The following is a 25,927-nucleotide window of genomic DNA, read 5'->3' as shown; positions in this document are numbered from 1 at the left end:
TCTCTTCACCTGAGATGATGATCCGGGCCTTGGTGAGCAGATACGAGCCAAGACAGAAGGGGAGGGAGAGCTTTCATTTTCCCCTGTGGCCTGAATGGTTTCTCTTCTGTGCTTTAGGACTAGCTGGAGAAGCTCTCTGCCTGTGAGGCAGCCAAGGGCTCCTGGTTGGGAACCACTGTCCCAGAATGCCCATGATGTGATTTAGTGCTCCTGAGAAAAGTGGCTTTTGCCCTTGAGGCTCCATTGCTTGAAGGGCCATGTCCCTCTGTTCTTCCCAGACAAAAAAGAAGGAGAGGCTCAGGTGCCAGTCAGGGCCCTCCTGCTGATAAACTTAGGGGCTGGAGAAGGGTGGGCTGACCCCAGGGAGATTTGGAACCCCCTTCTTGGAGGATTCTAGTCTGTTTTCTGTTGAACCATAAAGTGCCATGAAACTGGGACCTCTGGAGTTTATAAAAGGGAGATAGATCCCTGCTGTGACCCCAGGACGCTCTGCAGCCCAACAGGGTTCCATGCCCCTTGGGCCCACTCCTTCCATGCCCTGGATCCCAGCTCCTTAGGCCGAGGAGGTTCCCACCTGGCTGAGAACCAGAACACTGGGTATCAGTGCCTTTGAGAAGCTGCCTCAGGACTCCGCTCAGTGCTTCTCTGTGGGTACATTCGTCTCCCCACCTCCCCCCCCCAAATATGCACATGTATATTTGAGGCTTGGTATATTCTGCAAATGAATAAACTCCATTTATCCAGAATGATGGGAAGAATGAGATATTCTAGTTATTTGGATACTCTGATTAAGAATGTCCATAAATGCTGTGTATTCCCGATCTTCAGAATATGGCCTAAAATATTACCATGCAAGCTCTGTGGATGACCATACGTGGCTTTTGTTTGGTCATCCAGAAACCTGGTCCTAGTTTCATAGTAGGTGCAAGCTGTGTGTGTCTGACGATCCTGTGTCGATAATCAGTACTGTGGCCATTTGAACATTCTGACTATTTGGTTTCTGGATAAATGAGAGCCTTCCGTGTTGTTTTGTCCTATGTCTTGATTCACAAAAACTCACGTTCTCTCTTGTTTTTTTTCAGAGAAAGCATGGACACAGACAAAGACGACCCTCATGGAAGGTACCATGAACCCAGTCGTGACCTTCATCCTGCTAGTGGTTTTCCTTGCATAATTATGTGTTCTGTTAGTTGGCGCAGATCTCATCCATGTCCTTGACTAGAGATAAGAGGGAGGCTGTGAGCCGGGGAGTTCAAGATGGTCACCCCTGGCCCCCGGCGTAGCTAACAGCAGGAGCCCTTGTGTGTTGAGAGAGAGGACAGGGATTAAGCCAGGAAATGAATGAACCTGGGAAGAAAAGAGAGCTGTATAACTTGGCCATTAGTCTCCTAGGGATCGTGTTTTATCTCTGTTTTTGTTTTTTTTTTTTCTTCCCTTCCAGGTTAGACTACACAGAGCACCAAGGAAGGATCAAAAATGCAAGGTAAGGGCGGGCCTGTCTCTAAACCATCCTGGCTCTGGGTGTTGAGAGCACGGCTGAGGTGGCTCTGTGTCTGGTCCCTGCTGGTCTGAGCATCCTTTCGGGGATGGGGAAGGGATTGAGGGCCTTCGCTTGAGGTGGCCGCCTGCCCCTTGTCCCCTCCACACTGGGGTGGACTTCGCTCCTGGCTGTCTGAGCCATTAAACCTGAAGGGGCCCTTGGAGTAGCAGGAAGTCCTTCACGGCTGAAGCTTTTCCCCAACCGACTTCAGCAGGTTACTGCTTCCTGACTCGAGGGCCCCCAGAGGAGACCTGGCTCAGTGACTCCGTTCTTGGGCTGGGCCTCCCCTCTCAAAGTGGCCCTCCCTGCACTGCGAGGCCGGACATGGGGGCTCCTTTGAGTAGATTCTCTGACTCGGTCCTTCCTGCCTCCAGCCACACGTGTTGCCCCCATCCACGTGGGTCTTCCACGCTCCTGCCATTAGCTACAGGGCCCTCTGAGGCTGTCATGCCATAGAATTTGACTGACCTGAGACTCCTGGCTTCCCCCTCCTGCATAGCCTAGCCTTGGTGGGGGGTCCTGCATGGTGGCTCTGTTGCTATGGCAGCAAACTGCGTTTCCAAGGGTGATGCACCTCCATAGGGACAATCACAGTGGCAGGTACAAAGTAGTCGGGGAGAGTGCGTACCTGTGGAAGCACCCTCCTGCCTTGCTGCATGGCCACGCCGGGGAGGGAAGAGTAGAACATTCTAAAGAGGAAGCTCATTTTTCAGAGGAAGCTCTCGGGGACAGATGCAGGGTCTGCTATATCTTGGTGGGGTCGTGGTTGGTCCGAAGATGGAGGCATTGGTTACCTAGTGACTCAGTCAGTGAGTCTCTGACAGGTGCACCGCGGGCTCCTCACAACCTCAGAGACCACTTCGGGATCACAGGATCCCCCCAGTGGCCATTCCAGAAGCTTCACTCTTTGCAGACCCCACCTCCCTTCTCTTTCCTTTCATGCATACCTTAAAATGCAACCTTACAGAGGCTGAGAGGAAAAGAAATGAGAAATTAGCCATCCAGTTTGCTCTGAGCAGACAGTTTTGGTTGTTTTTTTGTTTTTGTTTTTGTTTTGTCCTATTTCTCCTTCATGCTAAGTATAAGGGAGGCCTACAAAACCCCAGTAGTGACCCCTGGCAGGGAGGCCACTATATTGGTGACTAGTCAAAAAGTCTATTCAAAACCTGGTGCGCGTTGTAAAGGTGGCCTGTCAGGGGAAATGTCAAAACCAGTTACGGCTTATTTTTGTCGTCGTTTCCCTGAGGCTCAGCCTCATTTTATAGAAATCGTTTTTCCCCTTGTTGTGCAGGGAAGCTCACAGTCAGATTGAGAAGAGGCGTCGGGATAAAATGAACAGTTTCATTGACGAGTTGGCTTCCCTGGTGCCCACGTGCAACGCCATGTCCAGGAAGTTAGATAAGCTTACCGTGCTGAGGATGGCCGTTCAGCACATGAAGACGTTACGAGGTGAGACCTCGGGCTTCATCTTCTTTGTGACCTTGTCCACACATGTTGCCTCCCTTGCCTCAGTTGTGCCTGAGTCCCCAGTACAGTGTGTGTCAGTTGACAAATGTGCAGCCTGGAGCAACAGGCCTGGTGCCACGTGGAGTGATCACTGAACTTACATGGGGTCCGGTTGGGGTTTTGCAGCCATTCCCCCGCCCAGGGGGTAGAGGCTGTGATGCATGCCCGTGTCTGCACGTGCCTGTGATCCTCGGGCACCGTGCGTAGCTGAGGGGGGCCACACATCTTGCATGTAGGGGGGCCTGGGCCCCGGCCGTCAGAAGGACGGGTGCACCTAGGGATGCCGGGGGGTTCCTTCCTGTCTTTCAGAGGAAAATTCACCATGGCTCCTTTAAGGAGTGAGTCACCGGCTGATGGTTCTTGCTGCATTTTACTGTCAGGGATGAACACTGATGGTATTTTCATGTTCCTGGAACATTCCCAAACCAGATAGTCTTCACGAGGGAGGCAGCGTCTTCCTTCCTCTCTGAGTGCGGGGCGGGCGAGCACGCGGGGCAGGAAGGTGGAAGTGGCGCTCCGGTGGGGCCTCGGACCCTCGGAGGGAACTGGAAAGTGGGTGCTCAGTCCGCTTCAGACCTCTGACCTGCGTGCTACAAGGATTGTGTCTTTGTGTTTCCACAAAGCCACAGAAGGGCAGAGTTGCCAGTTTTGTCTGACTTGCAATCCCCATTCAGACCTGTCAGCGTCGTGTCCACTAGAATTTCCTCTTAGTGAAGGTGATAGAGATTAGGTTATGACAAGCTAACTTTTATTAAATTGGAAGGAAACGAGTGACACATCTCGAGTCATAAAAAGCTGGGATGTGGCTCAGCCTGTGCCTGGTTAGTTGAGGTGAAAGTCCCAGGCACATTTGTCACCCTCCTTCCCCGTGTGCTGTGAATCATGGACCTTTTCTGTTTTATTTCTTCACTGTTCTGTTTTTGCGGATTCCAGGTCATTTGCTGCTGGCATTTTTCTCTTACTGTTCTCCGATGCAATGCCAGACTGATGGCCTTTTAAGCATCTTGTCCCCTCTCAGCCCGAGGACCCAGAGCTGTAGTCACTTAAGTGATGCATTTCTCTGGGTTGCCAAGCTCATCTGCCTCGCCCGATGAAGAAGCACTCCCACCAAATGCCTTCTACAATGTATTTATTTACTCAGGGCCTGGCAGCCTGGATGATTTCCCAGGAAGGCTCAGCGTGACGATTTGAGGGACTGCTGGTCAACCCATTTAATGTCAATCTTGGGAGGAGGGAATCCTCCCAGGACCCTCTGCCGCTTGGCTTCCGGAGCTGCCTTCTCTCTTTGAAGCAGATTTTTCCTTCTGTCTATTACCTCTTGGCTCCCCTCCAGTGGCCAAAGCAAACTCGTTAGGTCCCCTGTGGGCAACAGTGTTGTTTTTTCAATGGCTTCTGTCCAAAGCCCGATCTAGCCCTGTCTCTGTTAAGGAAAAAGAAAGTAAGATTGAAGTTCCAGGTGGCAGGGGCCAGGCTGCATCTGGAAGGGTGGAGGCGGTGAAGTGGAATGAGACGTTACCTGAATAGAAAGTGGACCAACTCTTTCTCTTTTCTTCTCCCTAAGGTGCCACCAATCCATACACAGAAGCAAATTATAAGCCGACTTTCCTGTCAGATGATGAATTGAAACACCTCATTCTCAGGGTATGTCACAATTACGAGCTTGTTTTGTACACACTTTTATGAATTTCTGGGTGAGGTACCAGCCTGTGGGAATTTGATGTCTAACCTTTGGACCTTCTGAGGCCCCTCGTCTTTTGGGTCTCCACCTCTGTCTGTCTGTCTGGACAGTCTTCACATTCTTTCCCTGAGGTCTTCCTCCTCCCCTTCCACGCTTGCTTAGACAAAAATGGAAGGCCCAGGCTACTGTGGTTTTTAAATAGAAGGAGGCAGGATTTTGTTAAAAATAGGTAGTGAAGAATCCCATTCCCGCATGAAGGCTTTAGAAAAGGGTGGACATCGATAATTGAGCATTTGTCGTCTTCTCACTTAACCGCTGGCGCAAAAACATCCACATCTACCCTTCCACCAAAACCCCATCAAAGCAACAAAGCTTCCAAAGACTCCTCTTGCCAAGGAGGAAAAGAAATGGGGGACGCGAGGCTCTCCCCTCCTGGCCGTAGCGCTCACTTCATCTTGCTCCTCTCTGCGGAGAGGGCGTCGAGGTGACGCCATGCAAACTGGGCTTCCGTGTGGGATTGGGTCTGCCTCTGAGTAGAGTGAGATCAACTTGGAAATCGAAGGGAAAGAAACATGATTCAGAAACCTGTCCTCTTGCAAACTATAAAATGAAAAACAGAAAAACCTAACTGAAGGGAACTATACCAGCCTCCTTCCCCCCACAGCCAGGGTGGACCTTGCTTGCTAAGCCCCTACAGTATCTGGGCACCTCTCTTTGAGCAGACATTTGCCAGGCCTTGGGACAGAGCCTACTCTGTTGTCACTCTGACTTTCAGCTCTGCCGGGCTTCCGGTCCTCTGTACGTCTGGCCTGTGTGCTCACTCCAGCATTCTCTACCCATCTCCGCCTGGCGTGTTATCTTAATTGGAAAGCTTTCAGCTGCAAGGAACAGATGACCTGATGAACAAATGGGGTTTTGTTTCCCAAATATAGCTGGTCCTGGGGTAGGCTATGAGGGGTTGGTGGCTCTGTGAGGGCGGCCAGAACCAGGCTCTTCCTGTCTTTGAGAACAGTCCTGCTGAGCTAGTGTACAGCTTGCTTCCTCAGTGTAGCCACGCTAGCCAGACACAAGGGGCAGCGCAGTGTCTAGCCCAGCTGTCCCTCTTCTCAAGAAAAGCTGTGCCTTCCTGAAAGCCCGATTGTAGATGTCAGCTTCTCCAGAAGATGTTACCTGATGACCCCTAGCTTCAGGGCAAGGATTTAGATTTTTCTCGCCATCACAGTAGAGGCAGGTGAGGGTCCCCCATCAGCATTTGCCACACACACTTTCCAGAGCCACAGCCATTTGCTAGATTTTCCCCCGGAAGTGGCTCTCACCACCCAGTACAGAGCTTCAGCTGTGGTCTGGTTGGCCTGGGATTGAATGGGCCTGGTGCCTTCCTTGCCACAGATGCCATCCCATTAGTGCCACGTTTTGGGCCACTGTGATACCATCCCTCCCATTCCTGTACATGGATTATTGTTAGGTCAGGTTTTTTTCCATCCTGTATAGGTGCACTTGGGCTTTTTGAACTTCTGTTTCTACCAAAGTCTATTTATTGGGTGGCCCTATGTTCCAGGTGGTCATTAGTGATCCTTCGAAGCTGCTTGCGATGGGTAGATCCCACAGGCAGGCCTGGTGCATCTTTCATTTTTGAGACTTAGTTCTGTATGCACGGCCCTTGGAAAATCCAAGTCCACAATAAACACGTTGGGGGCGGGGGGGGCATCCCAGCAAGTTTGCGATGGCCCTTGGGCCACCTCCCCCAGGGCACAGTTACTCTGACGCAGCTCTGCACTGCCCTCTCCATCCTCCTTTCATAAGGCTGGCCCGGTCCTCAGGGAGGACCTGCTGCAGTTAAGCTACTAACTGTGTCGGCAGCAGCTCTGGAGAAACCACCAGGGCTGGCTTCATGGGCACGCACCCTACGCAGCCACACGGGGCCCAGCACTTGTTTTAATGTCCTGCTCTTGCTGTCTGGAAGATCCTGATTTTTGAACCAGGGCCTCTGCGTATCCATTCTGCACTGGGCCCCGCAATCCTGGGGCAGGGCCTGATTGCCGTACTGCTGATTGGACGTCTTTAGGGGAAAAAAATGAATGTGTGCATATACACAAATGGGTTTGGTTTTGAACACCTATAAAGTATACGAAGTCCGTGTTCTCTATAGGTTTCTCTCTGTATGTATCTTTATAGATCTACATGTAATATATAAAGATCTCCCTTTGCAATGGCAAATGCTTAATAACTTGCTCTCTACTTTTCTGAATTTCCTGTCACATGCCCACACTTGCCAGGGTATGGACCAAGGATTTTCATGCTATTTAAGCTAAATACTTCATCTCAGGCTTGCCTTTCCTGTGCTTCGCATCCTGCAGCATCAGTGGTGCTGGGTCTCCCCCGATGAAACATCTCTGACCCCTACCCCACCCCAGGCACCTGCCCGTGGCCATGAGGCACCATCTAATCCCTTGCCATTCCGGGAGCCCACTTCCCAGAACTTTCGTGCACAGACGGCGGGGGCCGCTCAGGTGGTGTTGGAGGGGTGGGCAGCGGGAACTGGACTTGTACTTTTCCTCACCAGTGCAGGTCTGACTTCTCCACCAAGAGCTTTCAAATGGCTTCGGCAAGTGGTGTGTCAGGGCCAGCCTGGGTGCTCCACCTCCCATGTTCGGAAAACTAGGCAGGCGCCCCCAGAGCTTCAGCCTGCCTCCCCCGCTAACCCTATCCTCCCCCACTGGTGAGCCCATGGCACCCCACCCGTCTCCACTTGTCAGGCGGCCCCTAGGCCCTGGCTCCTTCACCTGGTGGCATTTATATGCCCGGGGGAAACAGAGTCAGGATGTTTGGAGCCTTCCCTGTAGGCTGACGGGAGCTCACTCTCTCGCCCTGGATGGGTTGCAACCACTTTGTTCCCGTCAGGGGTTCAGCATTCCCTCCAGGATGTCGCAGGCACCTCTTCCGAGTCACCTACCTTTTGTGCTGCTTCCCTGCACCAACGAAAGCCTCAAGACACTTCTCGTGTTAGATGTGAGACTGTCTGCAAGGCGGTGCGCAAGTTATTAATACCCTATTTTTTGACAGAACGAGGCTTCCAGCAGATGGTGCTTGGAAAGTCTCTTCCTCTCCACTGTCCTCCCCTGCCCTGTGCCAGCTTAGGGGGCCAGCTTAGGGAGGGAGCGGCCCCAGCTCCCTTCTGGCTGAGGGGCCTGGCGCCTTCTCAGCAGCAGTGGTTCCCCTCCTACTGCTTTCCTGTCTGCACAGGTGCCTGTGCCATTATTTTGCCTCTGGCACACGAATTCATTTCTTAGTTCTTTGAATTAAATTACATCCCCAGAGGCCCCTCTGTGGAAAAGGGAATTGGGTTTCTCTAGATTTTCCCAAAGAACAGACCGAGGACTGGTGAATAAAGCAAGATTAGAACTGTGTTTGCTGAGCCTGAAAGCAAGCACGTGACCGAGCGTGGAGCACCCTCCCCATCCCTGGGAGGCCCGGCTGGAGCCCAGTGGTTGTCCGTCCTCAGAGCCCTGGGTGTAGGGTTCACGTGCACCTAGACCCCATGAGCTACAGCTCTCAGACTCTGCAGCTTTGGTATTTATCCGCTTAAGTCTAACAAATAGCATCCTGTCTCCGTATCTGCCTTTCCTGGGACTTGAGATGTTTTACCTGCATTTAAAGTGAAGGAGAAGGAAAGAGAACGGAGGGGAAAGTTTTGCCTTGCTTTGCTTGCCTCACTTAGGATGTAAGCAGCCCAGCCCCGGATCCAGAAATGATCTTTGAGAGCAGTAGTTCTCCATCCTGTGTACATTAGAATCATTTGGGGTGGGGGTGAGAACGATACTCCTGACCCAGCCCCACCCCAGGTCATCAGCACGAAAACAGCAGCACAAACACACAACGCGCCGCTCCAGCTGTTGAGAACCATCGGAGAGAGCGCTCCGTAAATGGCAGTGTTCAGGCTGAGGGCCAGGGTGGCCAGGATATCGGGAGGGGGTTTTGATGTAAGGGCTCCTTTCAATCTCAGATTCTATGATTCTACATAGTTACAAGTAACAAAATAAAACAGGACTTCTCCAGACCTTGATACACTCCAAGGAAAATTCTTAAAATGAATTCAGTGTTGTAACTGAAATTGCTTCCGTTGGACCGTCCCCTGTATGACGACGATGATGATGATGATCCGTATGTCCATACCTGCCTTTGAGGGAATCTTCTTCTTCTCATGAGGCGTTCCTTTTGAGCGTCCTGGGCTCAGGATGCTGGTGAAACTCAATGAATACAGTTCTGTGCTTTGGATACTTAGCAGACAAATCCTTAGTTGCTATCAGAGTGATTACAAACCGTGTTTCCTAAAGTGCGGTAAATTGATTATCCATTTCTCCTGATTAGGCAGCAGATGGATTTTTGTTTGTCGTAGGATGTGACCGAGGGAAGATACTCTTCGTCTCAGAGTCTGTCTTCAAGATCCTCAACTACAGCCAGGTATTATTGCTTATGCTTCTGTTGGTGGTGGGCAGCCTCACGGCTGCCAGAAAGGTCGCCCCACTTTTTAGAATAATTATAATATACAAGCCACACATAAAAGGCTTATATTTATAACCCCCCCCACACACACACACCCAATGCTTCTTCCAGAAAATTTGTAATTTCTTAACAGAGAAGTAAATTTAAACCTAGAAAAAAAAACCTTTTTTTTTTTTTTTTTAAGTTTTATGTATTTTTTTAGAGAGAGAGAATGCATGGCAGGAAGGGGCAGAGGGAAAGAGAATCTTAACAGCCTGCACTCAGTGCCGAGCCCGATATGGGGCTCAGTCTCATGACCCTGGGATCATGACCTGAGCCAAAATCAAAAGTCGGACTCTTAACCGACTGAGCCACCTGGGTGCCCCTAGAAAAAATCTTTTTAGTATGTGTTCTATGCTTCCCTCACTGGAAGGTTTGACTGTGATCTCATCAGCAGCTTTATACTTTCTTATTGCTGCACAGTGAATATCCCACAGCTAGAGAGAGCGGGGGAGGCACGAGGCAAGGGGCTACCTGACCAGGAAAGGCAGATGATAACCAGAGAATGAAACAATGGGGATCCACCCATACTGTGTTTGCGATGATGTATCCCTTTTTCGTTCTATTGAATCTCGGCTCCTTCTAAAAATAAAAAAAAAAAAAAGAGTGTAATAATACCTTTCTTGACTGTTCATAGGATGCAGTAAGATAAGCATGCCCAGAAGCTTCTAGAGCAAAGTTTTTTAAGCAAGGACCCTCTGTCCCTAGCATTCTTATTCACGTATCCACCCATCCATCCACCTATTCACTCCTTCCTTCACCTGCTGGTGTTTGCATGGGAAGCTGGTAGGTAAGGCAGCAGAATTGAAGAATCAAAAGGATATTTGTGTGAACTAGAATGAATGTAAGTTGAATGTATCCAGAGTGTCTTGCTCTTCTTGGTCTTGGGGCAAAGTTATGAAGGTGGTTCTTATTTTCCCTGCTGCCACACGAGGCCGTGGAGGCACACGGTGTGACACAACAACACGAGGGCTCAGTGGGGCTAGAGTCCCCGCCCACAGCCTGTGCTCCTAGCAGGGCATTTGTGGCATCAGGAATAAATAACAGGGAACACGTACAGCTGAAAGACTCCTGCCTTCGAGGAGCGTGAACTATTTATAGAAGTATAAATATACGCCCTTCCCCCTCCTGTGTCATGGACACCAAAGTCCCGATGCCTCGCTCCCTGTCCTGTGTGTCCCTAGGCACAGCGATTGGACAGGTGTACGTGTTCACACTGGACATATTTGAAATTCCCATGCCTAGAAATACAAACTAAAAGGCAGAGCACCTGTTGGCTAAGTTGTATTCCACGTGCTGTTGACGTGTGGTTTTCACGCTTCCTCCCCACAGAACGATCTGATTGGTCAGAGTCTGTTTGACTACCTGCACCCTAAAGATATCGCCAAAGTGAAGGAGCAGCTCTCCTCCTCGGACACGGCGCCCCGGGAGCGGCTCATAGATGCAAAAAGTGAGTCCAGAAGCAGGCTGCGGCTGCTTCCTCGGGGCCCGCCCGCACGGCTGAGCGAGGACCGCAGCGTGTGCCGATGCGCTCAGCCCCGGCCGCCCTCCTCTCTGCCCCTTAACTGGGTCACACGTGCTCTCCTGGGCTCAATGCAGTTATCCACCTACCTTCGTATTTGTTTTGCTTTACGTAATGTCCAAATCCACAGGGAGGAAAAACCGCTATTTTGATTCTTTCTGGGTTTTAGACTCCCCACCCCCCAGAATCTATAAATTCCCAGTTGTGTGCTCCTGAGTTTAAAGGGCTCACACCAGTTTGATTTGTGCCCCCCGAAAAAATTCCCTCTATTTACTCAAGTTACACTCATGCACCTCCTAAGATAAAAGTAAGAAAACTTGAAATATAAATTGAAAGTTTCTTTGGCCAAAGTGGTTCCTCATTAATTGGGGCCCCCTCCTGGCTTCACGTTCCCCCCCACCCCGCTTCCCTCACCCATGCCCCCCCCTCCCCGTCCCTCCTGCGTGAAGCCCTGTAGCTTTCCCCCCATCAGTCCTGGGGGAGCCTGTGTGCTCCGGCAGTTAGGAGCGTGGAGTCTGGAGTCTGGTTGCCAGGCTCACTTCCTGGCTCTACCGTTTGTCAGCTGTGACCTTGAGCAAGTTACTTAACCTCTCTGTGCCTCCGTTTCCTTATCTACAAAATAGTACCGGTTTCGTGGGGTGGTTGTGAGGATTAACTATATCGCTATACATAAAGCACGTGGGGCAGCTCCTGGCACACAGTGGGCACGGGGTCAGTGCCACGAGCTCACGGGCCAGTGTGGTCATGGCCCAAGTTTCCGGCTTGCACGCTCCCCCGTGTCAGTCCCCAGAGGGAAACGTCCCCAGAGAGACCTCCTTTAAACCATCCTTTTCATTAAGGCACTCCTCTTCCGAAAACTTCAACGTGGCCCCCGGTCCCTGTTGCCTTTTCTAGTCTGGCCCTGGCAATTTTTGGTAGTGACAAGAAGAGAAAAAGGAGGTGATGTTTGGTTCTTGCCTTTAAGGCTTGTGCCATACAGTCGAGGAGACCTGGGGCCAGCACCCCGCGTGATAGGTACCTCCATAGAAATAGTGCCAAGCAGAGAGAACAGAGGACTCGTTCTCATGTGGACACGAGGACAGGCATCCCCGAGGAGGTGACAGCTGGGGTGGGTCTGAAAGGAGGAGTCGCAGTGGGTGCACCAGGTGACAAAGAGAGGAACAGAGCTGGGGGGCGGGGGAAGGATTTCGGGATGGAGATGCATCCCTGCTGTGTGCTAGGGCGAAGAGGAGAGGAGCGGGGAGGGGGCCGTGTGCATTCCAGGGAGGCTCACCCGGGAGGCCCTGTGGGAGGTAGGTTGGAGGGGTGACGTCCAGGAGCAGCCCCGGCGGTGGCCCCCCCTCTGGCTTCTCCCACGGTGGGTGCTGGTTATCCCCGGACAGTCTGCAGACCAGTAGCCAGTGTTCGCAGCAGGATCGCAGTCCCGCTCCTACCGGTAGCTGCTTTCTAGGAGATCTGGAAACCTTTCCAGATTGACAGCCCGCTCACCCGCGTTGCGTCTTTCACGGCGTCAGTGAGGAGGAATGGTCAGTATGAGGCAGTGAGGCAGGAAAGAGGAGGCTTTCTTCAAGGTCACTCTCCCCCTCCTGACAGACAATACTACTCTCAGTTTATCACATTTTGTGTATTGATTTGCAGCTGGACTTCCAGTTAAAACAGATATAACCCCTGGGCCATCTCGATTATGTTCTGGAGCACGACGTTCTTTCTTCTGTAGGATGAAGTGTAACAGGCCTTCAGTAAAGGTGGAAGACAAGGACTTCCCCTCTACCTGTTCAAAGAAAAAAGGTAACCATTTCACTTCTTCACGATCTTCCTGTAGGGCCACGAGCTCGCGGTCGTGGGGTCGAGCCGGGCGTGGGGCTCTGCGCCCAGGGTGGAGTCCGCTTCGGATCCCCTCTCCCTCCCACGCCGTCTCTTCTCTCTTGCTGTCAAGAAAATAAATAAAATCTTTAAAAATAAAATAAGAAAATCCTGATACAGGCGAGGCTGGCTTGGTGCACGGGAGCGCTCAGCACGGTGTTGGCTCAGCGGTCCCCTGCAGGTCCCAGGACTGCAGTCCCCGGGGGCCGTTGTCCCCTACAGGGTAGGGCCGTTGGGGAGCAGGGGAGATTGGAAAGCCCTGACGGTTGTCACAGTGACAGAGACTCGTGGGAAAGCTTCCTCCGTTTAAATTTTGTTTCCATGTGGTTGAGAAAGAACACCCTGAGCCACGATGCCAGCCGCTTCCGAGCATCCCACTCGCCCGCCGAAATTACTCTTGCCGCATCCACCAATGACTTCCATGTTGCTGAACACAACGGACACTTGATTTTTCTTCCATCTTAAAGTATTTTTTTCCCCTAGGATTCCGTGAAACCTCCTACTTCTCGTCTCCCCCATCCTCTGCCACTCTAGGCCTCCTCCCCACCTCCTTTTGCTGGCTCCTCGTCTGTCCTGCGCCACCTTTCTATCTACACGTGATCCGTAGGCCATGTCTTCTGCTCCCTTGGTTTGCGGTGCCACTTCCATGCCGGTGGCTTCCAACTTTCTATTTCTGGCCCAGGTTTTTCTTTTGAGCTGCAGATCCGTAAGTCGGCTTCTTAAATCATCTGCTCAGCCGTCTCAAGGGCACCTCAAACCTGATCTGTGCGGAAGTGACCACCGAGCTCCTCCCTGATATAAATGGCACCACAGCACCTGGCTGCACATCCTGGGAGCTGGAGAGGCGCCCTCAGCCCGCTTCACTCCCTCTTCCAGTCCGGTCAGGTGCAAAGTCCTGCCACCATGAACCCCCTACAGAAGTTATGCGACTGCGCTTATCCACCTCCCCGTTGACCGATCACTCAGACCCGGGCTACCCTCCGCTCTCACCGCGGCCGGTGGAGTAGGCTCCTCACACTTGCCTTCTCTCCACACAGCAGCCAGAATGATCTTTTTAAAGCAAACCTGTCTATTGGTTCCCTACTTAAAACCCTGTAGTGTTTCCCATTGCTCTTGGAGAAAAGTCAGGAGTCCTTAATGCCACCGCGACCGCCCCCACTCCACGTGTTCAGCTGTGGCGACTTCCTTTTGATGCCTCCTCCCCCTTTCTGCCATGGTCTCCGACTGGAATGCCTGCCCCCCACGCCTGTCCGTCGGCTCCCTTCAGCCAGCTGGCTGGCCTTGTCCTTTAGAGCCGGGCGTCAGGGTCAGGCCACCCCGGGCCCTCCTGTAGCCCCTGCAGGTGCCCTTGCTAGCACTTTCTTGCAGTTGCACTGTGCACTCATTCATACGCTTGTTTGAGTCTGTGTGCTCCGTGCGGCACGTCCGATTGGTTTTCCGGTGACTACCCGGACCTGATGCTCGGTGAGCGCCCCGTAAGGATGTGCTCGTTGTTGAACTCCACAGCTGTTCTGCACAGAATGTGTCCAAATGAAATCCTTCTCCCTCTTCTCTAAGGCAGACTCCATGTCCTCTCTTCTCCGAGTCCCTGAGCAGCAGCAAACATTCAATCCAAGAAAGGTGGAGTCCCCTTCGTTTTCTTTCTTTCATACCAAATGTTTTGATATTCCTGCCAGACCTCACGAGTTCTCAGGAACCTCCCGGCCTCCTCCTCCTCACTGCGGGGCCAGAGCACATCCTCACCACCTCTTGCTGTGTGCTTGTCTTACTCTGTGTGCTCCTTGCTCTTCCGGTTTACCTATCGCTCTGCTCCTAGGGTATCCAAACCACAATTTCCTTTGCTGTTTCTCCACTTAAATACCTTCAGAAGCTCTCTATTTCTTGTCTGATAAACACGTATTTGTTAGCAAACAGTCTAAGACCCCAATAATCTGCCCCCAACTCACCGTTCCAGCTCCACCTCCAGCCCCTCCCTTTCCACTTCAACCACACCGAGCTCTCTATTGTTTCTTGTACGGGGATGGGACGTGCCTCTGTGCTTTGTACCTTCTCAACCTTCGTACATCCTAGTCCCTTAGCCACTGCTCATCCTTCTTGATCACCTCCTACGTGGTTTTCCTGGGCGGCTCTCCTCTCCCCAGGTAGATTGAGTGACTCCTTCCTTGGTATATGCGACGCCCTTGGCATAACCGGTCCTGCTCCACACGTAGGCCCCGGGATGATAGCTGTCTGCTTCTAAATCTTCCTCTCTTGCCAGTTCTCCCTTCCAGAGAGTAGAGCTTTGTTCACTTTATGACTCCCTTCCCACATCCCGGCCCGCCGCAGGCTGCCCATGCCTGCTTGCCCAGAGCCGTCCTGTCACTGACCATGGACTTTGCTTTCTAGCAGATCGAAAGAGCTTCTGCACCATCCACAGCACAGGGTACCTGAAGAGCTGGCCACCCACAAAGATGGGGCTGGACGAGGACAGCGAACCAGACAACGAGGGCTGTAACCTCAGCTGCCTTGTCGCCATCGGACGCCTGCATTCTCACGTGGTCCCGCAGCCGGTGAACGGGGACATCAGGGTGAAATCCATGGAATATGTGTCTCGGCACGCGATAGATGGGAAGTTTGTTTTTGTAGACCAGAGGTAAGAGTCTGCGAACTACCCTTGAACAATAATGGTACAAGATTTTCACCTCTGAGTAAAGCAGAGAAGGCTGGGCCATCAGCTGGCTTCCCTGAGGGTAAAGAGAGAAGGAAGCGATGGGGATCTCTGCTAAAAAATGAGACCCATCCGAATGTCATCATAAACAGAGACTTTTCTCTCTAATGCTCTTTGGCATGTAGCGACAGTTAAGGAGACATCGTCACGGTCTGAAGTCCAAGGCCACAGGAGAAATGATAGGCCTGGGATGCTGTCTGAGGGTGGGTGGAAGGTTCAGGACCACAGCTGGGATCAGAATTCTGGACTGTGGGGCTTGGAAAAGATGATCTAGTCCTGAGCTGTCTGGTACAGTGGACGTTGGCTATAGCAATCTCACACGGCTATTCAAGTTTTGTTTTTTTTTTTTAAAGATTTTATTTATTTACTCATGAGAGATACAGAGAGAGAGAGAAAGAGAGAGAGAGAGGCAGAGACACAGGCAGAGGGAGAAGCAGGCTCCATGCAGGGAGCCCAACATGGGACTCGATCCTGGGTCTCCAGGATCAGGTCCTGGGCTGAAGGTGGCACCAAACCCCAGAGCCACCCGGGCTGCCCGGCTATTCAAGTTTTAATTGAAACTACGCTCAGAGGTGTCCGGCTCCCTAGGCATACTGCAGGTGCTCAGCTACGTGAGGCTGAGGGCACAGGCCTAGCACATCGCCACTACAGAAAGCTCCATCGGCAACACTGACCTAGTCCAGTCTCACTCTTAATAGATGAGGAACTGGGGGCCCCTCCAACGACTGGCCCCCTCCCATTCACAGCTGAGCAATACTAGACCTGAGCCAAGAACCCAGATGTCCCAAGTTTGCCACTGCTCTCTGCTGTCTCCTTGAGAATATTCACCAGCTGATTATTTTTCTGGCTATTAGAAATAATCACTACATACTAGAAAAAGACACCACCATTTTCCAGGGCTCTAGTGTCCCCTGCCACTGGAGCTTCTGATGTTTGATCATCCTGATTAAAAAAAAAAAAAAAAAAAAAGTAGTGAGATAGAGAAGGTTTGCCCTGGGGTTTGGATTTCTATCACATTTTTGGCTAATATGGTTACATTTTTAAGCCTCCTTTGTTGGAAAACAGCCCCTTTGAAAGGCTTCTTTCCTTTCTTTTCCCTCTGCTTTTATAGTGTTGGTTAAGTTCAGTTGCACCAAAAAAAAAAAAAATATATATATATATATATATATATGTATGTATGTATGTATGTATGTATATATCCATATCCACCTAGTAAGCCCTCTGGAAGGCCATCCAGGGTGGACCTTGTTCTCATCAGCTCTGGCGGAGTTCATCCACTGAGCAGAGGCTGTTAACCATCTCAGTAACTTTTTTTTTTTTTTTTTTTTAAATATTCTAGGGCAACAGCTATTTTGGCATATTTACCACAAGAACTTCTAGGCACATCATGTTATGAATACTTTCACCAAGACGACATAGGACATCTTGCAGAATGTCACAGGCAAGGTAAGCTGGGCTGTATGAAAGGTCTTAAGGTCAGGGTGTCCCCCTGCTTCAAAACTAGTCCGCATAAACGTTCCAGAGAAATCTGCCCTGGTGACGTGGGGGTCAGCCAGTTCAGAGGTCTCGAAGCCAACATCTCTGAGGAGACAAGGCTGGTGTTCCCAGGCCCTGTTTATCCCCTCAAGGAGAACCCACCTCGGCCTGCCTAGCAGTTTTCTGTACTTAGGACGGTGCAGTTTCTGGAAAGTCTCTCTTGTTCAGAGGATTTACAGGAATGCTGTAAAGATTTAGCTCAAACAATCTGATTCTCTTTTCCATAAAAACCTGCAGTGCCTTCTGTATTTTCCCTTGATTTTTGGCACCGGCACAGACTAGCGTCCTGGGAGGGACCGGTACTGACCCCTTCCCTCTGTGTCCCGTTGGTTCACCTCAGACCTGCACTTCCAAAGAGGCCCCTTGTTGTACCTCCGCTGCCACAGCCCTGACTCAGGCCCTTGTGCCCAAACCATAATTGTGATCGACATCTAGCAGGCCTCCCTGCTCCCTTCTGCCCCCAGCCCCTTCCATGTTTCATACTTGTCCCATTTATGCCCCAACAGATTGAGCTTGATAATGTCACATCCCTGCCTAAACCTCTGGCCTTTAGACTCCAGGCCTTTGACCAGTGTTCAAGGCCCTCCTCAGCTTTACCCCCACCAGGCCCTGCCACTTGTGGGGCACTGCTGAGTCCTTCCCTCCCTCCCTCTGATACACTTGTAGCCCTCCTTCCTCTGTGTAGCCGCTCCTCATTCCTATCCTGAGGGCAGGGGTCATGCACCGCCCCCCTCCATCCCCAGTGCCTGCCTGGCACATGAAAGGCGCTTGTTCCATGTTTGTCATATAAAATAATGAAATGTGACCAGGTGAGTGACGTCCCAGGCTTCAGATGTCCTAAAAGTGCTGCCCTGCCCTCTGGCTTTGTGATGGGGAAGGAACACGGGCCCTTTGGACGCTTGTGGCTCCCTTCACAGCGGGTCCCGGCCACGCGTCTGAATTGCAGTTATTCCCTGGCACCTGCAGTTCATACGCTGAACAACAGCGAGAGATTCACAGATGAATCGAAAGGCTGCGAGTCAAGGCCTCAGAAGCAGCCCACCCCGAATGCCCGCCCCCGTGGCTCAGCGTGAGCCGCGCGGCAGGCCCCGGGCGCCTCAGTCACAGAGCGCGAGCCCCTTGAAGGGTGGCGGCAGCGGGGCCCAGGCACACTTAGGGTTTGCTTAGTTCACTGTGTTGGTCTGAGGAAGCAATATTCATGGTTTCTTTGCATTTTCAGTTTTACAGACAAGAGAAAAGATCACGACTAATTGCTATAAGTTTAAAATCAAAGATGGTTCTTTCATCACGCTCCGGAGTCGATGGTTCAGTTTCATGAACCCTTGGACCAAGGAAGTAGAGTACATCGTCTCAACCAACACTGTTGTTTTGTAAGTGTCTCCCCGCCCGGGAAGCTCTCTTGCCTCCAGGACAAATGCCCGGGCTCCTTACCTGGGAAGGCGGGTGCAGGCGGCAGCCCGTGGCGCACCCTCTAAGGCTACCCTGCCGATACCCTGTGAGGCCTCCGGATGGGCAGAGGCCAAAGCGGTCGGTAACCAAGAACACGCTTCGATGCGCGTGCCGTGCAGGCCCCTGGCTCGTGGAATTGCCCCGGGAGCAGCAACAGTTCCTTCCCGATACGGCAGTTAGCTTTTGACGCCCGAAGGCCCTGCACGCTGGGCGTCTGGGTGCTGCCGTGCAGGGGCCGACAGCCCAGGAGAGGCTCGCCCGGGTGCCGCCTCATACTGGCCTTGGCTCAGGGCCCCCGTGCCCGCCAGGCTGGCCGCCCGAGCACTGGCAGCCCGAAGCCTGCCTCAGAGGCCGCCACCTGCCAGGCGAGCAGGGAAGGGGCCCCTCTTGGGCGAGGACTGCTCCCCGCATCTCCTTCCCCATGGTGTCCAGACCCCCACCTGTGGCCAGAGCAGAGTGAGGGGCCGGGGCTAGGTCCCTGCACACTGGCAGGAGAGGAGGCCCCGTAGCGATGGCAGTGGGCGGCTGCAGTCACCTTCTCTGCCGGACTGTGTCCCCTACAAACCAGGAAGGCCCAGGCAGGCAGTGAGGCCAAAGGCCGGGATGCTGTCCACCGTGTTCTCGAACAGCGAGGAGACCTGCTGAGCCACTCAGGCAGACACTTCATTTTCTGGCCCGTTCAGGTCCAGAGTGGACACTGGACACCTTGGCCAAGGTGAAAGGTGCACGGTTCTGAGCAGGCCTGACTCATGTTTCCTTATTGCTGGGATGTTCACAGAGCCAACGTCCTGGAAGGCGGGGACCCAACCTTCCCGCAGCTCACAGCGTCCCCCCACAGCATGGACAGCATGCTGCCCTCTGGAGAAGGTAACTATGTACTGTAGGGGCATCGGGGCTTGCCCGTGAGAAGCTGCTCGTGGCCAGTGTAACCCCTCCCCAACTATTTGGTGTCCCCAGCCCCCATATTTTATGGAAGGGAGGCTTCAAGGAGATGAGCCCTAAGGACGTTGTCCTCTCCCTTCCTCTGTGGAGCCTGGAATACTGAGAGCTCGTTCCAAGGTTGCCAGGACCTTGGAAGCCCTTGAAATAGGAAACTCGTTGCTCCTCTTGGGCTTTCCTCGTGTTGCCCAGTGCTGGGATGTGGTGCTTTCTGGTACTGTCACTGGCTCCTGGGGGGGAGGAGGGTCTCTGTCAGCGGGGCTCCTTTCTGGGCTAGGCCCTGGCCTCTGCACCTGACATACCCTTCCACGGCACCACCTCCGCTTGCATGGCTTCCTTCAGTCCCCTCCTCTCCACCACCGACTCTTACATCTGATCTCTCTGTCTCTGGAGCCATAGGTCTGTCTCTCCAACTGCCTCCTGGACAGAGCCACCTGGAGTCTCAAAAGCACCTGAAATTTAGCCTCTCCAAACCGATTCTCTGCACTCCTTCATCTGGTTGGTTAAGCCAGAAACCTTGACTCTTCCTTCTTGCCCGTTCTGAGCACGAGATCCTGTCCCTTCTGCCCCTCTTAGACTTCTCCATCTCCCTCCCATCTGTCGCCCAGATTGTTGCAGAGAATTTTTTAATCGTAGTCTTACTCCCCCACCACCCCCTCTCCTCCGCCGTAGTTCCCGCTCCACGCAGTGGACTTCCCAGTAACCCAACCTAAGTGCCTTTTCTGTGCGAAGTGTTTGGCACGCCTTATCTCTGGATCCTGTCTAAATCCATTAGTATGGCATCCAGGACCTTTCATCCAGGTACCTCCTCCAGTTTCATCTGTCACTCTTTCGTCATCGTTCATGATGAAGTTCTTGGAGTAGTCTCCCAAGTTGTGTCCTCCCTCAGTGCTCGTGCGCGTATCGGTTGCTGTGCGTGGAACGCCTTGCCCTCCCTACCTCTCTGCCCAGCTAATTTCTACTCCTCTCTCAAGACTCAGCTCAGTGTTAAACTTGCCCAGGAAGCTGTACCTGGGCCTGGAGGAGTTGGGTGCCTTGTACTTACCTGTCAAACTACCACACTTTGTTCCAGCCATTGTTCATCTTGTCTCCCTGTTAGACTGTGAGCTCCTTGAGGGCAGAGCTGCCGACTTACCTCTGGGACCCTGGCTTGCTGTACAGCGGTAGTCGGTAAACGGATGTTGAGCGCGTGAGGGGAACCAGAGCCCTTGCTTTGGCCTCTGATCCTGGACGCAAACTTGAGCCTTCTGCTGGAATGGCTTTTCCTGACAAGCTGCAGCTCTGCTGTCCCTTAGGGCATAACCCTAAGGTTAAACTTCAAGTGGATCACAAGATGAACTGGTTTTAACTCATAATAGCATTTCTTCCTTGGTTCCCCTTTCCCACTCTCAGATTCCTTTGTTGTAGGTGGCCCAAAGAGGACCCACCCCACTGTTCCAGGGATTCCAGGGGGAACCAGGGCTGGGGCAGGCAAAATAGGTCGAATGATTGCTGAAGAAATCATGGAGATCCACAGGCAAGTAACACCTTCTAGTTGCTCCCTTAAACCAGTGGTTCTCAACCCAGGGCATTTTGCCCCCCAAGAGATGTTTTGTGATACCTGGAGATATTTTTGGTTGTCATAACTGGGTAGGACGTTGCTGCTAAATATCCAGTGGATAGAGACCAGGGATGCTGCTTGCTAAACATCCTGTAGGACACAGGACAGCTTCCCTGCCACCCGAAACAAAAAATTTTCCAGCCCCAAATGTCAATGGTGCCGAGATTGAGAAATCTGGCCTTCAAGAGTGAAACCCAAACAGGCCAGAGTTAAAGGGAATTCTTTGGGGACTCAATTTTCTCATTACTTTATTATGACTCAAGGGGCTCATGAGGATGGATGAACACTGTAACATTACAGGACTGCAGGAGTGGCGACAGTCCGTGATCTGGGCCTCAACGCGACATTAGCTGCTTCTAGTCAAAGCTGCCTGGCTTCGATAAGAGCCCACGCAGAATCTCTCTTGAGAGGGCTTCTTTTCCATATTTAAGTAGTTTACTGGAGTTTGAGTTCCGGGCTCCTACTTGGCTGTGCTTAAGAGATTCACTTAACTTCCTGGTCTCTGTTGAATTAAGCCATAAAAGGCAGGTAATAACTGTCTCCCAAGAATTGCTTTAGGAGTATGAGAGGTCTCAGGAATGTTCCTAGGGTAGAAACTGACATACGGTGAGTGCTCAGAGATTAATTACATCTGAGTCTTCAAGAGTAGTGATTAAGAGGGAAGCAGTTATACATTCAGCTGAATTTGGGGAATGGAGAGGGTAGTAACCAGGTCCTTAGGGGAATGCACACTTAATGGAACATAATAGGAAAAGGGATAAACTATTCCCTGCTGCCACTGGATTAATTCTCTCAGAATTGGTTCTCTCAGGAGAGCTGAAAGCTGGTTTTCTAGATGGCTCTTATCCCGGGGGGCAGGACAGCTCTGCTCCAGCGCTTGGGAATAATGGATATGATCCCTTGGGTCTACTTCGGGAAGATGTTGGGGCAGCGTGCAGTGAGAATCAGATTCTTACTGGCCACTACCTACATATTCTGTGCTTTGCCTGAAACCATCCAAGAACAGTGTAAAGCAGTCCTGGACCTCAAGGATCTTAAAATCTTTTGAGAAGTGTATTGTTGCTTTATGATAATAGTAAAAAGGAAGAGTGCATGAGCTGAAGCAAGGATGGGAGATTGCTAAGAATCCTAATAAATAATGCTGAGAAGTTTAGACTGGAAAAAAAAATTAAGACCCCATTCATTGTAGGATGCTGAGCAGATGTCCAGAATGTGCTAACAAGCATTATGGAAGCTGGACTGGAATAGAAGAGATGAAGGTGAACATGCTTAATAACCCAGGAATGAGGCCCATTCCTCAGTGATGATACCATCTCAAAGAAAAATCAGTAATTTAAGGACAAGAAATCAAAGATGAAATAACAATGAAAAGGCAATCCCAAAATGGGGAACCCGGGGAAATAGTGGCTTCATAGACCTAAGCAGGGGAAGATGGGAGACATTCAGCAATTTTTCAGTAAGCGGTTCGTACCCATCTGTGTGCTAAGAGTACGTGGTGTATAGCTGTAGTCTGCCGGTGAGGAGCTTCTGCTCTGGGACAGAGAAAGCTTATTCACTCCCAAGTCTACGGAACTAGGCAACACAGGCCAATGGCCGGAGGACTGCTGAGCCGTTGAGAGCAGGGTGCCTGGGTAACCCAGGAAGTTGCATTCATCTCTGTAGAAGCTAAGGGCCTGGTGGTGACACAGCTGCCACCATACTCCAGCTTCACTGCCAGGCCATGGCTTCTTTCCTGAGCTCCTTCAGCCTGATGAGCATGTGTGGGGGTTTACAGTTCTAAGACTTTCTCTGCTAATCTACTATAGTGAGAAACGTGCCAACTGAGAGGGCCTAGACCCATTTTTCATCACCTTTAAAAGGCAGTAGGGACAGCTGCTCTACTACTACTACTACTGCTGCTATTACTACTTACTGTTTCTACTACTGCAAGGCTACTTTCCAGGTGTGGGTTAGCCACCCTGGCACCTTCTACTTCCTAAGAGTATTCACTAGCTAAAAAGTATTTGTAGGGAAAAGGAAAAATCACTTGCTGTGCCTTCTAGTTCATGGTATTAAAGATAGATGTTGAATTTCTAAAGTCCCGTCCAACTCTGAGATCTGGATTCTACAAGAAATGAAACTGCCCACTTACTTGAAACTCAAAATCTGAAATCCAAACCCTAAACCAAGGGCTTTGTCAGTGAGATGCTGGACTCCGGGGTCTGCACTCTAGATCCGGTGCCTGTAGAATAAATACAGCTTCTTGCCTGTATTTGTAAATGTAATTTCACTGGAACAGAGCTACTCCCATCAGTTTCCATATGGTCTATGGCTGCTTTCAAGCTACAATGGCAGAACCGAGTAGTTGTGACCAAGACTGTACGGCCTACAGAGCCTAGGTAGTTCCTGTTTGGCCCTTCACAGACAAAGCTGGCCAATCCCCATTCTAGTTCTTACCCTACCCCTCACACACCACTGAAGGAAAGAAATCTAACTAACTCCTCTTTTCTCTGACAGAATAAGAGGGTCATCACCTTCCAGTTGTGGCTCCAGCCCGTTAAATATCACAAGTACACCTCCCCCTGATGCCTCTTCTCCAGGAGGCAAGAAGGTAAGGCTGAGGACTCTTAGACTAAGGCCCTTCTTAATCCAGAGAGCCTCTTGCCCAAGTTCTGAAATGCTGGGGTCGGGAGTATATAATTACCACTGTGGTTGCTGAAACAAGTTGGACCCTCTTCCTTTTAAGTTAATGCATCTGTGTGAGTTTGGGTTAAAGCTTACTGGTGGAGCTGCCGACGTCCTTAGACGATTCATTCCATGTGAATGGAGGAAGGTAGAAAGGATGTTCTAAGGAATGGAGGGAACAATTCAAGAGCTCCCACGAAGGAAGGATTAATGAGTACGTCACGTAAAAAACTCTTTTTCTGCCAAGAATTTTCAAGGGAGAAAATATCATTAGTCTCTAGTGCAGGCACTGGAAGCCATGATACTAGCAGGAGCACGCGGGTGCTTTGGAGGGCAAGCCACGCCTTCACAGCTGCAGAAGGCATGGGCTCTGCTGCCTGGGTTTCCCGGGATGTGTCAGCACTGGGTACAGGTACTGTGTCGGTCACCAGCCCTCATGAAGAGTTGGCTAGAAGATTATGCCGTCAGTAGGCTTAGAGGCCACTCATGTGTTTTCATCTTTGCCAGAGAATTTACAAGTGTAGGGCCACATTAGTTGTAAATCCTAAATCTGTAGTGCCTGATGTTTTTTGTTTTGTTTTGTTTTGTTTTTGTAATGCCTGATGTTAATTTAGGTTAGGATGACCCAAGGGCCAGCATCTTTGGACATAGTCTTCTTTCCCTTAGCTCCCAAACCATAGAGAGAGAAAAGAAATATTAGCAATTTATATAGACAGGACTCCTAGAACACAAATTATACCAAAAGCAGGACATGGGTTTTCAAAACTGCATTTCTCTGAGGCTCAGGTTACCAGGAGTTGCGGTGCTGCCAGGTAGGATGGGGCAAGGATGGCTGGTGAGTAGAGAGGGTAAAGTCAGCTTCTACTAGGGCAGCTCTATTTTTACATATGAATTTTCTGTAAAAATTTCTATTTGAAAATAAGTTTTGATTCCACCTCCCCTCCCCCACCAAAAGTTAGAAAGTCAATAAATTAATGTGTAAGAGTGGTCAATGAAAGACCTGGGCTTGAATCCTGGCTTTGCCATGTGCTAGCTGTGTGACCCTGTGGAATTATTTAGCCCTAGTTGTTGTTTTATAAAAGGGCTACTAAAGGTTAGGACACTCAGCATCTTTGCACATAAAGGCCTGTTATGAGGTAATATATGTGAAAGTGCCTGGTCTTTGGTAAGGACTCAGAAGATAGCACTAAGAGATAAAGCCTACGCTTGGTACATCCCCAGTCCCTGCTTGCAGGTTTTGCTCTTAGGTCTGTTCTCCGGTTTCATCCCTAGGTCCTTCTTCCATACTGGACCCACCATCTCCTTGGGGTGGTCTCCCCCTTCTCTACTTCTCAGCTCTACTTTTAGGCACTTGACTTCCTTGTATTACCAAGAATCCCAAAACTACTCTGTTTTGAAAGGGTATCACTCCAGTAGAATGCTTAAATATTACTCCGAGAACTTCTCTATACATTTTCTAATCTTAGCCTCACAACTTTGTGACAAAATCTAAGCTCCCAAATAGTAAATGCTGGGCTAATCATTTAAAAGTACAGTCCCAAACTTAAGGTCGGGTCTCTTGACTTTTGATTCTTTCCACACCAGCAATTTCAGAGCTCTAATGTACTCCACACACAAAGTCCCAAGTATTTTTGAGGCATTTATGAGAAATTTTTTTCTTTGGGCTTATAAAAATGGGTCTGAGAGAAGAAATTCTGAATATATCCTGAGTCCTCAGCAACAGGACTTGTAGAAGTAGCTTAAACAAGATGGGAGTTAGAAATGATAGCAGCCATGAGAGTAAAGGTGGCCCCATGCTTCCAGCCCTTCCCAGTCACTTTCAAATTGGGCAGGTCCAAAAATGAGCCATTTAGCTTGACAGTTATTTCATTCAGAGTCAAGCTAAAAAAGCGAGGTTCTAAGTGAACCTAGGTCCCGGGAGAGTCTGGACATCCAGGGGTACTACGGCAGGTTCAGCTAAAGCAGCAGTTCCCTGATGTTGACAGGGGAAGATCCTTTCAGGGGTCTGCAAGGTCAAAATTATTTTCATAATCTAAAACTTTTTTTTTTCACTGTGTTGATACATGAACTGCTAGTGCAAAAGCAGTGTTGGGTAAAACTGCTGGTGCTTTTGCAAAAATCACGGCAGTGGCACCGAACTGTACTAGTAGTTACTGTATTCTTCAACACCATACGCTCGCAATAAAAAAAATTTAAAAAAAACACAAATTTTCAAGCCAGTTTCACTTAATAATGTCCTTAATAAGCAATAAAAACATTTTATAAAATCCTTGAGTAAATCTTAACTCTGTTAAAAAATGGAAGTATGAGTAAAACGCTTACACTGCATACTGAAGTTCAATGGTTGTCTCAAGGAAAAGCACTTGCCAGGCTGTTAGGAG

The 25,927-nt window shown here is 50.6% G+C and overlaps 1 protein-coding gene across 12 annotated transcripts in view; it reads left to right on the top strand.

Moving 5' to 3' along the window:
• ARNTL (aryl hydrocarbon receptor nuclear translocator like) overlaps positions 1-25,927 on the top strand; it is a 101,435-nt gene that overhangs the window by 72,459 nt on the left and 3,049 nt on the right. For 9 of the 12 annotated variants that reach the window (XM_041729949.1, XM_041729952.1, XM_041729946.1 and 6 more), the window contains 13 exons: positions 1,083-1,121; positions 1,442-1,483; positions 2,832-2,989; positions 4,608-4,687; positions 9,093-9,185; positions 10,599-10,716; positions 12,427-12,576; positions 15,037-15,283; positions 16,698-16,804; positions 18,114-18,264; positions 19,122-19,210; positions 20,690-20,798; positions 23,379-23,472. In XM_041729949.1, the coding sequence (XP_041585883.1) occupies positions 1,083-1,121; positions 1,442-1,483; positions 2,832-2,989; positions 4,608-4,687; positions 9,093-9,185; positions 10,599-10,716; positions 12,427-12,576; positions 15,037-15,283; positions 16,698-16,804; positions 18,114-18,264; positions 19,122-19,210; positions 20,690-20,798; positions 23,379-23,472 (1,477 nt within the window). The remainder of the gene's footprint in view (positions 1-1,082; positions 1,122-1,441; positions 1,484-2,831; positions 2,990-4,607; positions 4,688-9,092; positions 9,186-10,598; positions 10,717-12,426; positions 12,577-15,036; positions 15,284-16,697; positions 16,805-18,113; positions 18,265-19,121; positions 19,211-20,689; positions 20,799-23,378; positions 23,473-25,927) is intronic. The other 3 variants (XM_041729953.1, XM_041729955.1, XM_041729957.1) reach the window with 1 other exon arrangement.

The sequence above is a fragment of the Vulpes lagopus genome, chromosome 15 (assembly GCF_018345385.1).
Source record: "Vulpes lagopus strain Blue_001 chromosome 15, ASM1834538v1, whole genome shotgun sequence".
Lineage (NCBI taxonomy): Eukaryota > Metazoa > Chordata > Mammalia > Carnivora > Canidae > Vulpes > Vulpes lagopus.
Note: the sequence above shows the minus strand (reverse complement) of the source record. Positions and strands in the feature narration are given on the sequence as shown.